Source organism: Poecilia formosa, unplaced genomic scaffold (genome assembly GCF_000485575.1).
Source record: "Poecilia formosa unplaced genomic scaffold, Poecilia_formosa-5.1.2 Scaffold86, whole genome shotgun sequence".
Classification (NCBI taxonomy): Eukaryota; Metazoa; Chordata; class Actinopteri; order Cyprinodontiformes; family Poeciliidae; genus Poecilia; species Poecilia formosa.
The window spans coordinates 40,151-55,788 of record NW_006800025.1 but is presented as its reverse complement, the minus strand read 5'-3'; the positions used below and the strand labels follow the sequence as shown (position 1 = coordinate 55,788).

General features: G+C 38.4%; 2 protein-coding genes across 5 annotated transcripts in view; both read right to left on the bottom strand.

Moving 5' to 3' along the window:
- The window catches only part of map7d1a (MAP7 domain containing 1a), a 40,019-nt gene extending 35,796 nt beyond the window's left edge, over nucleotides 1-4,223 (bottom strand). For all 4 annotated transcript variants that reach the window (XM_007557221.2, XM_007557223.2, XM_007557222.2 and 1 more), the window contains exon 1: nucleotides 3,823-4,223. In XM_007557221.2, the coding sequence (XP_007557283.1) occupies nucleotides 3,823-3,853 (31 nt within the window). In that variant the 5' untranslated portion in view covers nucleotides 3,854-4,223. The remainder of the gene's footprint in view (nucleotides 1-3,822) is intronic.
- Nucleotides 4,224-14,304: 10,081 nt separating this feature from the next.
- The window catches only part of LOC103141536 (mitogen-activated protein kinase kinase kinase 5), a 20,451-nt gene continuing 19,117 nt past the window's right edge, over nucleotides 14,305-15,638 (bottom strand). Inside the window, exon 28 of the mRNA XM_007557219.2 lies at nucleotides 14,305-14,893. Within this exon, the coding sequence (XP_007557281.1) occupies nucleotides 14,797-14,893 (97 nt within the window). The 3' untranslated portion in view covers nucleotides 14,305-14,796. The remainder of the gene's footprint in view (nucleotides 14,894-15,638) is intronic.

Genomic DNA, 15,638 nt, shown 5'->3' with positions numbered 1-15,638 from the left:
TGAATTGACCAAAATCACTATAACTGGTCAAAGCTAAAAAAAAAATAAAAATAAAAAAATAAAAAAATAGAGACCATAAAAGTTGTGGTCGTTGTATTTCTAAATTTTCCTTGTCATCATATTCAACCGAGTGTGACACAGTACAATGCAGCATAAACAACTACTAGTATGTCACAGTCCACAAACTGTGCTGTGGATTCAAACCAAGGCCTCACTGCCACAAAGCTGGAGTGACTTCAATCAGTTTCTTTGCGACTGATGTTTCTGATCTTCTCACGTCTGTTTCTGTACAGCTTATACGGCTGAGCGCCACTTTGAAATCTGCTGAATCTGGGCTTTGCATCCATCTGCACAGCTGGGAACGAGAAACCCTTTTGTAGATGAACACCACACTATAGCTACGGTGACAATATGTAGGTTTTGCAGGTACTTTATGAGCAGATGTGTTCAATGTTAATCTAACCAACCATACACACATGGAAGTAAAAACCTATTTGAAATATGTCATCCAGAAACAGACTTCATCTTCTACACTTTAAAATGTAGAAAATGAACATGAAAAAAATGCATATTCTATGTATTTTTTATTCACATCTTTAATAACCCAAATATTAAGCTCAAGCTCAAGCAATGGTAATGCTACATACCCGATGACTTAAACCATACAATTGATACACGCTGTCAAAGTTGAATCTAGCATATATCAAACTGCCAGTTTTAGCTTACTTTTTAAGCCCCGCTGCTAAACAAAGACTCGTCTCTGTTGCTATAAGGATTTATAATTGGACCATAAAACTAGGAGGGTCTGTGGGATCCAGACTATTATTTCTTTACAAAGAGATTCAAAGCTGCTCCAAAAATGGGACAATGTTGCATGCTTCCCCCCTTCCCCGAATTACATAACTCCTGTGGCTGAAAAAGCATAGTTGACTGATCCTGTTTACAGCTAAAGCAGTTCTGACTGCGAAAGCTGGTGGATTCTGCCTCATTACAAAACAGACAAGGATTACACCATCATCCCTTTCTTTACTCTTCACCGCAAGTGTGGCGATGCAGGTTCAAAATCAAGTGAATTATTTTTTTTTTTAACTAAAGCACAAATTTCTCAGAGGATGCCAAATACATACAGGGAAAAAGTAGAGTCCCTGCTTATCTTAGCTTCTCATGCCTGGGTTGCTCAGGTGCTACACTTAAAAAGAGTGCAGGCTGACATAAAAGCAGCAGAACAAAACATTTAGGGAAAAAAAGAGAATAGAAGAAAAGACGGATTAGAAGATATGGGGGGGAAAAAATCCTGACGGCACATTTTCTCAGGGCTGGTGATGGAGCTTTCAACAGCTCAGGTCCAAGGACAAACCTTTCAAAGGAGGAGATAAATTGAACAATCTTGTGGCTAGGGAGGCCTAGCCCAGCTATTTGGAAGAATCCAGGTGTTCTTGCTCAAGCATGTTTTACGTGGGCAACACACAGCTAAGACAAGGCTTCAGAAGATTAATTTTAAATATTCTTACCATTTTTTTTTACGGTTTTCAAAAAACACATCTATGCTCTCATTTGTTAAATGAGAGCATAGATGTTATAGATGCTTAATGTTATAGTCGAGAAAGCTTCAGAAGGTTTACGAGAAAATAAATCTACAAAAGTATAATCAACAATGTCTGCTGTAGCATTGTATCAGTACATAATCGTATCTCTTTCACATTTCCTTACGCTAGAACCACAAACTTTACTGTTTATTTTGCTTTTATGTGACACAGCATAAAAATGGCATTATCAAAGTGGTGGGAAAAGGGCCATTCTCTAGCATGAATATGCTTTCTAAACTACTCCATGATTCTCCCACAGCTTATCTGTTTTCAGCTCAGTCCATCTTCATACCAACTCTAACCAGGTAGCCCATCTTTAAAGAAATGAAGAAAAACATACCTTCAGTGTGATGCTGCCACTACCATGTTTCACTATGGGGATCATGCAAGTCAAGATTTGCACAACTCATAACTGGTCAGTCAACAGATTCTCAGTTTGCAGCTTCCCTTCAGCAAGCAAAGTGCACAGTTAGATATTAAAAGCATAGAATTTGTTTTGTAACCTAACATTACTTTAAAATTTTCACAACTTGATCTCGACAATGTCTAGTGTGTTACTTACATTGCATAAAGATGTTGTTTTTTTGTTTTGTTTTTTTTAACCAAGAAACCTCTCATGCTTTCACAAAACAACTACACAAAGCTGGGTTGTATTTTCCAAATTGGTCCCTTCTGAAGAGAACAGGCTGCAATGCATTTCATTTAAGGATACCAGAGTAAATGAGACCGATAGATGCATGCCTAACTGTCAAGCTGTTATTTGTGCAAACACAAGTTTTCACTATTTGTGTTGGGCTTCCACAAAGACGATTAAATTTAGGGTTGTAATCTGACTGAATGTGACAAAGTTCAATAGGTAAAAAACTTTCTTTTTACCCATTGCATCTTAAAACCTGGAAAACACCTTGAACATTGATAAACAAGACTGGCAAACTATACATTAAATGAAACTGAAGAGTTAATGTATCCTTCTCTCTGCTGTGAGTCAGATGACAAGCTAAATTACCTTTGAGACTTTTAAGGTTTTGTGTCTATTCAGAACGCTCACGATGCAGGCTGCCGTTCAGGATTCCCACATAATAGGGTGGAACACGTCTAACCTCCCTCTTGATGCAAAGCCAAAACAAGCTAGCCTCCCTCCATGAAGCCCCCCCGTCAGCAGGAAGGAAGTCTTCTTGTTGTCTGAAGGACGAGGCTGCATTGTGCTATTTCCAGAAAGAGGCAGCATCTCAATGCTCAAATGCTTCAATGTGGAGATCCAAACAACTGATGCCACCAAAAGAGAAGTTGTACTACAAAGAAAGACTTCAAACTGGCAAGTATCCAGGGACTGTCCAACAGCTGAATGAGGAGCATGGCACTGGTCTGGACTGATGAAGTAATCAAGAATTCAGAAACGTATTAAGAAATCTCAGAGAGCAGAGCAATCACTGCCTCCAATAACTCATGTCAACTTGTTGCATTGGTTAATCAGGTAAAAGTTGGGGTCTACTTGGCAAGTCACAATGGTCGCTTAAATTATTTTACAGTGCACTGCAGCACACTAAAACAGTGAAATAAAATTTAAAAAATATTTAAAATAAAGAAGTTTAATATACAATATCTTCACATTTCATGTAATAAATTCCAGATTATATAAATGCATTTGTTTATATTTTTAATTTAAACATTATACGCAAAATAAGTCATTGTGGCACTTCTGGCACTCCATACCTCTGTCTCCACCTGTGCACTACTGAATATGTAAAACGTCCTCTGCACAGAGATGGAGCCCAGTCTGTAACTGCATCGTGTTAGTGGGGATCTAATCCTAACATAAGGAGGGGGATGGGATGGGACTGGTGAGATTACCTCATCTACAGCAAATTGTGTTATTATAACCTCCATGGCTTTCTGCGCAATGAATGGGGAACGACACAAAGCGGTTAAAGGGGTGAGAATGACGGTGTCTTGCTCAGGGTAATGTCTGTTTTATATTAAACATTATCATTGTCAAAACATTTTTGCTCCAAAATGTTGGTCCTTATGTTGTGCTAGCATGACACCCCAATGAGTTAGCATTTATAAATGACGTTAACAGGTTTATTTTCGACCAAGGCGTTTTGTTCATCTTATTTCTGAACCTCTGCAGGACATAACTTTAAATTTCCTCTCAATGTGGAAATGGGGGTGAATGACGAAGCGGTCGCCGAATCGTTCAAACTGACCACATTCCAGCCCATGAGTAAAGACTTACGTGTTGCTCCAGGGAGAGTCTTTTCCTCCATTTTCAGTAGCAGTTCCCTCCGTTTCTGTCCTTTTGTTCGCTCAGACCTGAGAGTTTCGGCTCTTCCTCCCCGGCAATCCTCTCATTCCTCAGGCAGAAGCCGGGAGGAGGGGGAAACTTGGTCGAGTCTCTCCACTTGTTAAAAAGGAAAAAAAGAAAAAGGAAAAAAAAAAAAGCCAGGAAATCCTCTTCAAAGAGTCCAGAAAGGTGATAAACACTCTGAACGCGTCTGTAGTTGAACACTGCTGGTTGGGTATGCTGCTGGGAATTAAAATAGCGCTGTCCGAGGGAATTTGGGGGGATAAAAAGAGGAGGAGGTGAGAGAAGTTCCCCAGTCCAAGACAACCGCACAGCTGATGCGCTGCTCACTGTGATCTCGCTGCGCTCCACATCGGATTTTACCATTATGAAACAGAGGGGGGTCCGCTGCTTTTAAATGACATTTAGTAAACATATGCCATATATTTTTGTTCTCTGAAAAACACAAATCGCACACATATTGGTTATAGATGTCCTAAATATTGCACAAAGGCATATCTAAACGAGAATAACTCCATTGCTTTCTAATTGAAGGAAACATCACACCCCCTAGGATTCAGTTTGGTATTTTTGCCTACAAAACTTCGGGGGCCTCATTTGCGAAGACTTGGGTGAAGGGGGGGGGGTTCTACTAAATTCTTGCTTATGCTGAATTATTTGCGTACGCACAAAAAAACAGATGAAACTGTGAAGCTGCACATGTGGAATTTGGAATTTACCAGACACATACTGCGATGCAAATTATGTCCACCACTTATGCAACTGTAAATTCATACAGAAATGAGGAGAAAGAGCAAAGCTGCAGCAAGTCTTGTTAGACGTGTTTATTCACATAATACCACCAAATAGATGCTTAAGAGTTTAGTAGAACACTGAAACTCCAACCAACAAAAATATGAAGCCACTGTCCAGTCAAAGTCCAGACCTAACTTGTAGTGAGAATAAGTGTTAAGACTTGAAAATGGATGTTCCAATCTGAGCCAGACCTATTTTACAAAGAAGGATTGGCATACATTTCAGTCTCTAGATTTAGCAAGGGTATCAGGATTTTTTTTTTTTTTTTTATTCGTAAAAAAATGTTTGGAAACCATGTATCATTTTCCTTACACTTCACAATGACACACTACTTTGTGCTGGTCTGGCAGAGAAAATCCCCGTTAAAAACATTAAAGTGTGTGAGTTTGTTGCAAAATTTTGTTGCCAAGTATCGACAATACAAAAACTGAAACCAGAACATGGTTGCAATTAAAAGGAAGCACAGTGAAGGAATTTTATGGGTTACATGAATTGCTGCATTCTGCTTGCCAGGTTTTTGCTGTTTGATGTGTTTTCTACACCTGGTGCTCATGTTGTGTTGGCTCATTAAGTCTTTTTCTCTATTAAGGTGAATAAAATCACTTCCAAAAAGGTCTGCCCTTTCAACTGATCTGTGTTATGTAACAATAGGAGTCCAGCGTCTCCTCTCATCTGCCACCTGTGGATCGCTCAGAGCATCTGCCCGGGTGAATGGGGGCAGGACCAGAGGCGCCTCGGCACGCTTGAGAGGGGACACCCTATCTAAAGGATCCTGGTTGGGTCCTTTTGTGCAGCTGCTGAGTCGCGCTCACCCAAACCCCCACGAGCCACCTGTTGTTGCAACTGGACTGTGGAAGACGGCTGAGGTTTTCTGGGGGGTTGGGTGAGTTTTGGGGTGGGCGCCTAGCTGGTTTTAAAGTAAAAAAAATATTTTTAAGTATGTTTTTGTCTCAGGGTTTCCCTCAACTTGTAATCACATGTCTGTCAATTGATTCAGAAAATCACATCACAACAAGATTATCATAGAAGATTCCAGTGTCACTGATACATTATTATATTTAGTAATAGGGGAGTAAAGTATGGAAATATAAACATGCATAAATAATCTGTTCTTTCGCCATGATTATCTAGACCAGGAAACTACTTTAATCATGTTTCCTACTTTTCAAGAGTTCATAGAAACACTGTGGTATAAAATATACCACAGTGCCTGGCCCTGAACATTCAACACTTAAAACTTTCTATTATCAGTCTGATAGGAAAATTAAAGGCACAGGATGAAAGCATGCCTTAGAGTCAGGAAGCATGTCTTAAGTTATCACACAGTGGTGTACTTCACTGCGTTAATGAGCCATCCAAAGTGAGATGCATGCAAAACAGCAGCTGTAGTTCTGTGGGTCCCTAATAATTGCTCTTTAGATGTGTAGAAATGTTGCATGATCTTAGAAAATTTAGTAGACTGGTATTATCATTGGTCACTGAGCTTGTATGCTCTTTCCTCTACTGGCTTTTACTTTTAATTTTGTGTTTTCGATTCGAAACAGCGTTGTGTATCTGGGGCTTTTCACTGCACATTGTTGGAAGAGCCTCTCCATCTCTTCCTAATCAAGAAAAGACTTTGATCACCAGTTCATTCGCTGACGCATGGTCTCTGGAAAAGAAGTGAGTAAACAGAAAACATCAAAAAGGGAGCAAAGTGATTGCACCAATATCCACAAGGTATCCTGAAAACAAAGAAGAAAACTGAAGAGTCAGTGAAAGGAGCCTGGAGAAGATTTAAGACACTGAATGAGAGAATTAAGATATACAAAGAGATTATGTAAGATAACAGAGATTGAACTAAAACCTGATGAAAACCAGATGGTTTTCATTCTTCCTTTTTTTTTGGTTTTGGTCATTTTAGAAGGCCAAAGATAACGTCTTTACTTTGTCTTTAAATAAGAGAAATACACCGAACCCTCGCTATAACGCGGTTCACCTTTCACGGCCTCGCTGCTTCGCGGATTTTTTTTTTGTGCAGTTTTTTTTTCACAGTGCATTGTGTTCTGCGTCCTGATTGGCTAAACAATCTCCGCGCTTCTTTTCTACCTGTGTGCCAATAATGTTACTGTATTTAAATACAGCTTGGCAAATTTTGGCAAATATTTTTGCCCAGAAGAAAAAAGAGCGACAACAACTACACATAACTATCCTCTTCTCTCAAAAAAACATACCAGCACTACAGGCTTCAGAAGAAAGAGACACTACAGAGCGGAGTCACAGTCAGAGGCACAGTGAAATACACGAGTCACAGTTTGTCCTACTGTACTTCGTATTGATGATTAAAATGATTATTTTACTGTATTTATTTAAAAAAAATTGCTTGGGCCTGAAAACAGGTGTTGTTCTTTGGTTTCAATGTAGAATATTTAATTATGCTGTATGATAATTGTAAAAATAAAAAATAAAGGTAACTACTTCACGGATATCACCTATCACAGGTTCTTTACTATATCACATTCTCATACTATAATCTCCATTTCTTCATTTCTTTGTAATAATGGCTGCCATCAACTTCATCTTCTTCTGGCTCAAAGTTTCTGGTATCTAAAAGTTTATTTCTTCCAATAAGTTATCCAAGAAGATGCAGCTGAGTGAATGTACCTAGTTACTATCCTCCTCTGGCAATCAACCAAAAAACAACAGACTTATCTCGGGCCACAGCCAGCAGTGCCCTCACCAGTCAGTTTGCAGGTCAGCTGCTGTGAATGGCGAGGCTGACGCTCATCCTGGTAATGAAATAACAATAGCTGGAATGTTTAGAATCTCCCTGGACCACTGACCCAGACTATGGTATAGATAACTGAACACACAAGATTTTCTCCTGAGCAAATTTTGCACATTAAGCAGCATGAACAGGGTAGTGGATAAGGAAAGAATGAGCAAAAAATGAATCTACTATTTTCGGTTCCTGGCTGAAATGTTAGTGTGCACTTGCTAGGTCCATCATTCCTCATTGCAAATTACAGAACTGTCATAGGGTGTTTTTGCTGTCAGCTTTCTCTGTTTTTGTGACAGGAGCATTGGCTTCTGCCAACAAGGCAACAACTTGTCAACAGCAACTGTAGAAAAGCCCAAAGATTCACATGATTTTTTTGACTATATTATTAGTTTCCTGGTGTTATTTAAGTTTCAAGATCCAAGACCTGTTTCACATTCCCTGCTTATCTGTAAGTGCTGGTGCAAAGATGGATAGAGAAATAATGTGGAAGAGAGTTGTGTTTCTGTACTGGCTGAACAAATTAAATCCCAATAAAATATATTGAAAATGTTGGTCATAATGTGGCAAAAAGTGAAATAGTCCAAGCATGTCCAACACCATTTATGATAAGATTTGATTGTTTTGACTGAAGAAATTGGAGTACAGAAATCTTTTCACCTTCAGGATATGATGCATCAGAATTAATTTATGTATCATCAAGGAATAAATAAACATTTCAATAAAGCAAATGAGTTTCAGGGAAAAGCAAGCAAACTGCATTCCAAACAACAGCAACATTCCAAAGCCCTGCAAAATCGAAATTTTCCTTTAGACTTAAGGGCAAGATTCTGATATTTTTATTTCTTAAATCATCCAACAAAAAAAAAACAAAAAAAAACACTACACTGGCATAAAAATGCATACCTTCAAAATATAATTGCATGAACGATGACTAATGTTTACACAGAATTAAAAAAAAAAGAAAAACTTTTCTACAACAGGTGGCATTACCAGGAGTTCATTTTGCAGTCAGCAGTGAAGTCTGCAGTCTGTCTCAAACAGCAGAGTCTTGTAAGTCATGATGTAATCTTTCTGAAACGTGCTATCAGTAAGAAAACAGGGCCAAAAACACATGGCGTTGGCTTCTATCGCGGCTACCCCCCCCCAGGGCCTCTCACTATTCTGCTTTTTCCCTAGACTCTTTCTCCCTCTTCCGCCCCCAACCCATCCACCTCCCTTCTGGTCTGTCGCATTCTCTGTTTATAAGTGCATGAATTGCTCTGTTTTTACAACTCCCAGCCGACTACCAACCCCACTACTGCCTCAAGAATAGATGCCCCCCAACCCCCACTCTATCCTTATGGGCTTTCATTTCCATGACAACTCACAATAAAAGGAGAGGGAAATAGCAGAGGCAGAAAAAATAGAACGAGAGGGTGGTAGTTCTATGCCTTGACCTTTCATTGAATATGTAAAAAGGGAACCCTTCACTTCATGTCATTAAGTTTTATTGACCTTAAACTGACCAGTCACAAGAGCATCAGCAGCAGGAATCCAGACTTATCAAGGGGAAGTGGAAAATGAACAACACTAATTAATATGACTAAATGAAATACTTGGCAGAAATAATAAAGAGCAGAAATGTCAAAGATACAGATTTTGTTTCATTAGTTTCCTTTTAACTAATGCTGCATGAATTGGTTTGATTTCTAGCCTAAGCCCCTTTTTCATTTTCTCCCAGTCCATATATGGGCTCCCTTTGTGTACTCCAGCTTCCACTCACATTCCAAAAATATACATAATAATTTGTTGATCTAAATTGTAATTAGGACTGACTGAGTGTGTGTGTGTGTGTGTGTGTGTGTGCACGCATTGTTGTATTTTCTGTTACGTCTGCATGGTGGCTAATTGAAGACACAGCCTCTTAAAAGAACATATATGTATCAGTTTCCTTAATCATGTCTGGCGAGGTCTAAAGGTTGATTTCTCTACTGCAGAAATCATTGATTTTGTGGCACATGACCGATGAGTGGCTTCACAACAACAGAGATTAATGCTGAAAAGGCTTTTTGGGTCAAACACCAGTCTCTTTGTAACACATAAACTTGGTATTATGTGGACACATATTGTACCAGGGATTATTTTTTTAATTCAAGATCATAGATTACATTTGGAATTAATTCTACGTAGAACTGGAGAAATGCTTTCCCACTGGAATAGTCGTACAACATAAAAAGTAAACAGCAGTTACTCTATTCTGCAACACAATTTAGTTAGTATTGCTAAAAGAAATAGCTCTTCACAAGATATAGTTTTGCATGCCAAATGAAACTGAGTAAATAACATAATTGCCTTTCAGTTGGTTGATTGTAAAAAATATCCTGGTTCTCCAAAGGCAATAAAGATAACTTATAAACTCTCCTGTGAAATCCAAATAGCACAACACAGCTTAACCTCAACAAAACATGAGGATATGAGCATAACAATTCACAAAAAATAATTGAAAAAGTATTTCAATAATTGTCTTTAGATACAGATCTACTTTCAATACATCAATGTATCAGCAACATTTAGTTATGTAACAACAGTGGAACGATTGTACTCATAACATGCCATGTGATCATATTGCTTTCGTTTACATCTCTGTAAAAGAAAATGAATGGCAGGAATGTCTGACCTGTAAAAACTCTGCAAGGTAACACTTGTATTTGAACTCCTGCAGTGCTGGCCCAAGGCATAGGCAAACTAACGTGCTGCAGAGGGACCCCAAACCACCAGGGGACTCCCATAAGCACATGCATTCTCAGACACACTAAACTATGGTCAAAATGATTATGTTTGTGAAAGATTAATAGTTATACAGACTCAACTTAAAATCATTACTGTATTGGAGTACTATTACTGGAGTAGCTTGTTGTTAATCTATAGATAAATAACAAGGATTCCCTCTTTCTGGATTCACACTGAAATGTTATACTTCAGATCGAATGAAAAGGTAAGTAAACTAGCCTTGTCTCTAACTCGAAGGTTATGCAAGACAAAAGCAGTGAATCTCCAGCTTTATCATTATTTTATGGTGATTTGTAATGTCTAGAGAGGAGAGGAAGTTGTCTGAGAGCAGTACCTGGGAGATCAAGGAGATCAGGAGTTTTATTGCACCCTGTGCCAGGTTCCTTTGGCTGTTATTCAGGAAATGGGTAAATGGCGATTTGTGATGCAACTATGACTTAGTATATTGCTGAAAATGGGGCAGCATTCAAGTAGACATCATAATTCAGCTTTGATTCCAACCAACATTGTTACCATGATGTCCAAAAGCATAGGGACTTCCTTTTCTCAGAACAACCGTGGGACTAGATTATGCTATGTTTGCAAACTAGGCAGTTATTGTTAAAAGCTTTGCAACAGTGAATGGACGCCATTAAAAGTTTCACTTTTCTACACATTATCAGTCATTCTAAAAGCAAGAGGGGAAAACATGGCATGTAAGGAAATCCCCAATACTAAGTCATCACACAAAGAAAATATTAAAAAGAATCTAACCATGACCGCATATCGTTCACTAGCTCAGTACAGAATCAGAGTTGAGCCTTTGGATATAGACAGTGTTAATGCTGCTGTGCCGTAAAGCTTATTAAAATAGGCTACATAAAACAGGACATATTCTTAATTAGATTAAACTAAAGCACTTATGACAAGAAACAAATATGAGTTGACAGCTCTTTCCAGCGTTACTGCAATAGGCTCAGTGACTGAGTTATTTTTGTAGGCTGGGATCAGCAGCTAATTTAGTCGCCCTACCTCATAGAAACCTGTCCCAAAAAAAGACCCTACAAACAGAATAATTCATTCTAACTTCAACATGTAGAAATTTGAAAACAGAGCGTGTTTAATGTTGCTTTGAGCCATACGCAGCAAGAATTCATGTTTGTTCATCTTCCATTTTATTTATCAAACATAAAGCAGATAAGGAGCGACTGCAGTGAGTGGAGTTGATTCCAAACTGAATTTGGATGGCGGCATCTGAGTATTATTATTTTTTCCTCCTGACACCCTCCAAGGACACAAGAGGCATGATGTCTGACATGATTTATGGAGACACCTCCTGATTCGTTCAACATCATAAACTACTAAATGTGAGAATTAAAGCTGTGCTTCAAGGTGATGGTGAGATGGGATTTCTTTTAGATGTTTTGCAAATACATCAGCAAAGCATGACTAGTCTCTGAAGGGAAAACAGCCTTTTCATACTTTTAAAGGCCTTTGCTCCAATCATGTAAGGAATCCTGCATGACAAGATACTGTCTAACTAATTTGATTACTTTGGATCGGTATCAGATTAGTCTTGTCATATTTACCCCACCAACCTATGACTATCTTAAGTATTTCAAAATCTGCAGTATGTATCCAGACAAAGAGGTCTCAAATTACTCCATCTAAGTTTTCACCCTCACATATATTGGTCCAGTGTGTTGCTCAGTAGACAGAGTCGACATGCCAGATAAAATTAGCTGGAAATAGCTTTCTCCATAGGGTGAGCAATTTCTGTCTTCAATGTGTCCTTTGCCCCACATAATCTTAGTTAAATAGCTAAATAGTCTCTTTGGCTTCCTACCAATTTTTGCAATAATATGCTAATGACCAATTCATTCAAATCAGGTGTTTTCATGCAGGGAGACATCTAAAACAAGCAGAGCAGCAGCCCTCAAGGACTGGAGTCACTCACCCATGAGACAGTGTAATAAGCACCGTCATCTTGCAGGGAGTTTGGAGTAGAGCCCTGTTTCTCCCTGCAAACGCTGCCAGATTACATTTCAATAAACCAAAGATGACTGGTGACACTGAAGTTGGTCTCTGACTCCCGGCTTGTGATTTAGGTCTGAATTAAAGGTTTAATTTAATGTTTTTAGGAGTCTGGGCTGTATTTGATTATATGTGCACTTCAAAACTGCACATAGCTGGTCAGAGGGGATTATTCTCCAAAAAAAAAGAGAAAAGAAATATGAAACCTTGAAACAGAAATACACTTTTCATAGCACAAAGACCACTTTAGACAGAGACAAGCATGAAAAGAACAACATATCATCGGTCAGACGCAGAATTAGTTATTCTACTACGACAAAATACTTTAATCTGTTTTTGGTAACACTTACCCTATTTTCTCAAAAATGTATTTAAAATCTATGTCTACTCAATTTATCCATGTGTTTGTTTGTTTAGCCATCTCTACTAATCTATAACATGTCAGATCAATATTCTTGATCTGACATGTTTTGGAGAAGCAACATTATAAAATGTTGTCTTCTTTTGCAATTTAACTGATGTTAACCTCCCTCAGCTTCTAGAATAGACTTTGCTTCACAATGTCCTTTTTTCTACAACACTTCATTCCACTCATTTTTCCATTAATCATCTTGGATGGAGCACATTGTGAATGTTCAGCAGTGGCCTTTTGTGGTTTGCCCTCCACATAGAGGGCGTTAAAGATTGTCTGCTGGAGGAATGCAAAGTCTGAAGTCTTCCCCATGGTTGAGTCAGCCATTTCATTATATTTAATTTATGTAAAAACAAAATGATATTGTGTTTTTTGCTAGAAAAGGAACAGAGTCCATAGGTGGCAGTCACCAGAGCTCTATTTTGAAAAACAAGAAAGCAATGTATAATGAATCAAATGCCTTGTTTTTGTTTATTCTGAAGTTTTTGAGACAAAAATCTTTTGGTTATGCAAAGGTTTCCAGCAGCCATAAACGACTAAAATCCTCAAACTGCTCTTTTGCGTCCTAGAGGTCTCATAAATATGTTGCTCTGTTCTCCCAATGATGCAGAAACTACACTTTCATAAAAACATTCCAAGGTTTTGAATGCCAGTGTAGAACATTGTGCAGACAAGCGAACCCCATGGAGCCAAACCCACATCTCCCTATAGACAAAGACTGGAGCCTACATGCATGTGGCCAAACATTAGTTTATCAGTTTAAGATCACTTGAAAGTGAAGATACACTGGGGAACAAAAGATCCTTATTGCACAAAATGTCTTTTTACACAGTTTTAAGAGGCCTAAAACACCAATTGTTCTGGCTGTGTTCTACACTCAGTTATTAATGGTCATTATATAAAATCTATAAACGTCTGTATTGTTGTACAACGTATGCATTTACCCATCACGTTGAAACAGAAAGACCTACTGCACACAGGAGATGACATGCATATGACTACACATTGGTTTCAACTGAATCACAAAGGGTGCGTTCACACTGCAGCCTGAAGTGACCCAATTCCGATTTTTTTTGCTGGGGCCGTTCACACTGCCAGTAAATGCGACCTGTATGCGTTCTGCAGTGTGAACGGGCAAACGACCTGAAAGTGTCCCCCATTCGCAGTAGAGGGCGCAATAGCGTCAGCGTTCTCAGTGTTCTGCCAACTGCCATAAAAAGAAGAAGTGCTCAGTGTTTGCAGAAGTAAACATGGAGGCTAATGGTGGAGCTTAGCTTACATATTTGAAGTTGTTGTCCCGCCGGAGTAGCACTTAATCCTCATATTGTCCGTCATGGTTTTTGTTTTTCTTCCCGCTTGCGTGTATCAGGACGCAGAATAGTGAGATTTGTTGAGAAACAGTGATGTTCAGTTCGGATGAATGTGACCTGGACGTTAGGTCGCATTTGAATCGGATACGTATCGGATATGGGTCACATTCAAAAAAGAATCCGACCTGTGCTGTTCACACTGCCATGAAAAGATCGGATACAGGTCACATTACGTCAAAAAAAATCGGAATTGGGTGACTTCAGGCTGCAGTGTGAACACACCCAAAGTTCATGTGGCTGTTTCTAAGGAGATGTCAACATTAGAAAACAGATGAGGACACACACGTGGAATGTTATGACTGTTCACCGCTTCAGTTCTTCCATCCAACATCACTCACAGAAAACAACCAAATTAACAGCCGCATGCAGACAAAACAGTAAGAGATGCTCCTGGTTATTTTTCCAATTTCATTGTTATATCCTGTACAATACAAATAAAGAGCATTTATCCTAAAAGTGTTAATAAATTAAGCTAATTTCTATAAAACAGTAAAATATGTCTGAAAAAGTTAAAAAAAATAAGTTTGTCTGTTTCCCTACATATTAATGTTCCTCTAGGCTACATTTTCTTCAAAATAAATCCCATACACCAAAGCCCTGAGAGAATGTATAAAACATAAGAAAACATTAGATTCTACTAACAGGCACAAAGACACATTATCAGTGTATTTACAAGATAAATTCACAGTAACTAAAATCTGTTTACATCAGCAGCTTGTAACTCCCGGTCACACAGGGCCAGCCTGTCAGGAAAACTGTCCTTTGATGCTTAGCATCAGCAGCAATTAAAGCAGAGTGTCCTCACTGTCCTTGATGCTCGTGTTCAGAGAAGTCTTCCTTCGATCGGTGATGGCCGTCCAGAGTCGACACATCATCGCACCCCTGAAACAGCAACATAGGACAAATTAGAACAGATCCAGACATTTTTGGTACGACACTATGGCTCTCTGAGCAGGGCAACACAGTCTAGGGGTCATAACAGCACAAAGGGGGAAAAAAACTAAAAAAAAAAGATCTGCATTTTTTTATTATATAGTGTGCATATTGCATACAGTAGTGCAATTGCTGCTAAATAATACAACTATACACAACAGATTTTTGATGATACCGACTTAAATACCAGGTCACCCTTGTAGAAGAGACTTTGGTATCAATGGTTTTTTTACCTGGTTAAATAAAGGTCAATAAACAATAAATAAATAAAGTTTAATGTTTTAAGGAGACTGGATTGCATTTGATCATCTCTGGCTCTAGGTTTTACTTATAATATTGACTGGTCAGACTGTCTTGTTCTACACTGAACATTGATTATTTTCAAAACACATCTTTGGTTTTCTGTCCCTGAAAACATACAAAAAGAAAAACTTCTTAGCATTAAGACCACCTTAGACTGAGACAAGCAATGAAAATAGTAAAACATGCATTGGTCAAATGTTTAATAAGTATCCTAATGATAAAATCATAGATTCTCATGGAAAAACAAAAAACAAAACATGTTTTAAATTTTCAAAAAAAAAAAATAATAATAATAATATTGAAATCCTAATTTAAGCAAGTAACCAATGCCTGTCCATTTGTACCAATCACTCATTATGAGTTCAGTATGTTTTAGTTCATAATGATATGG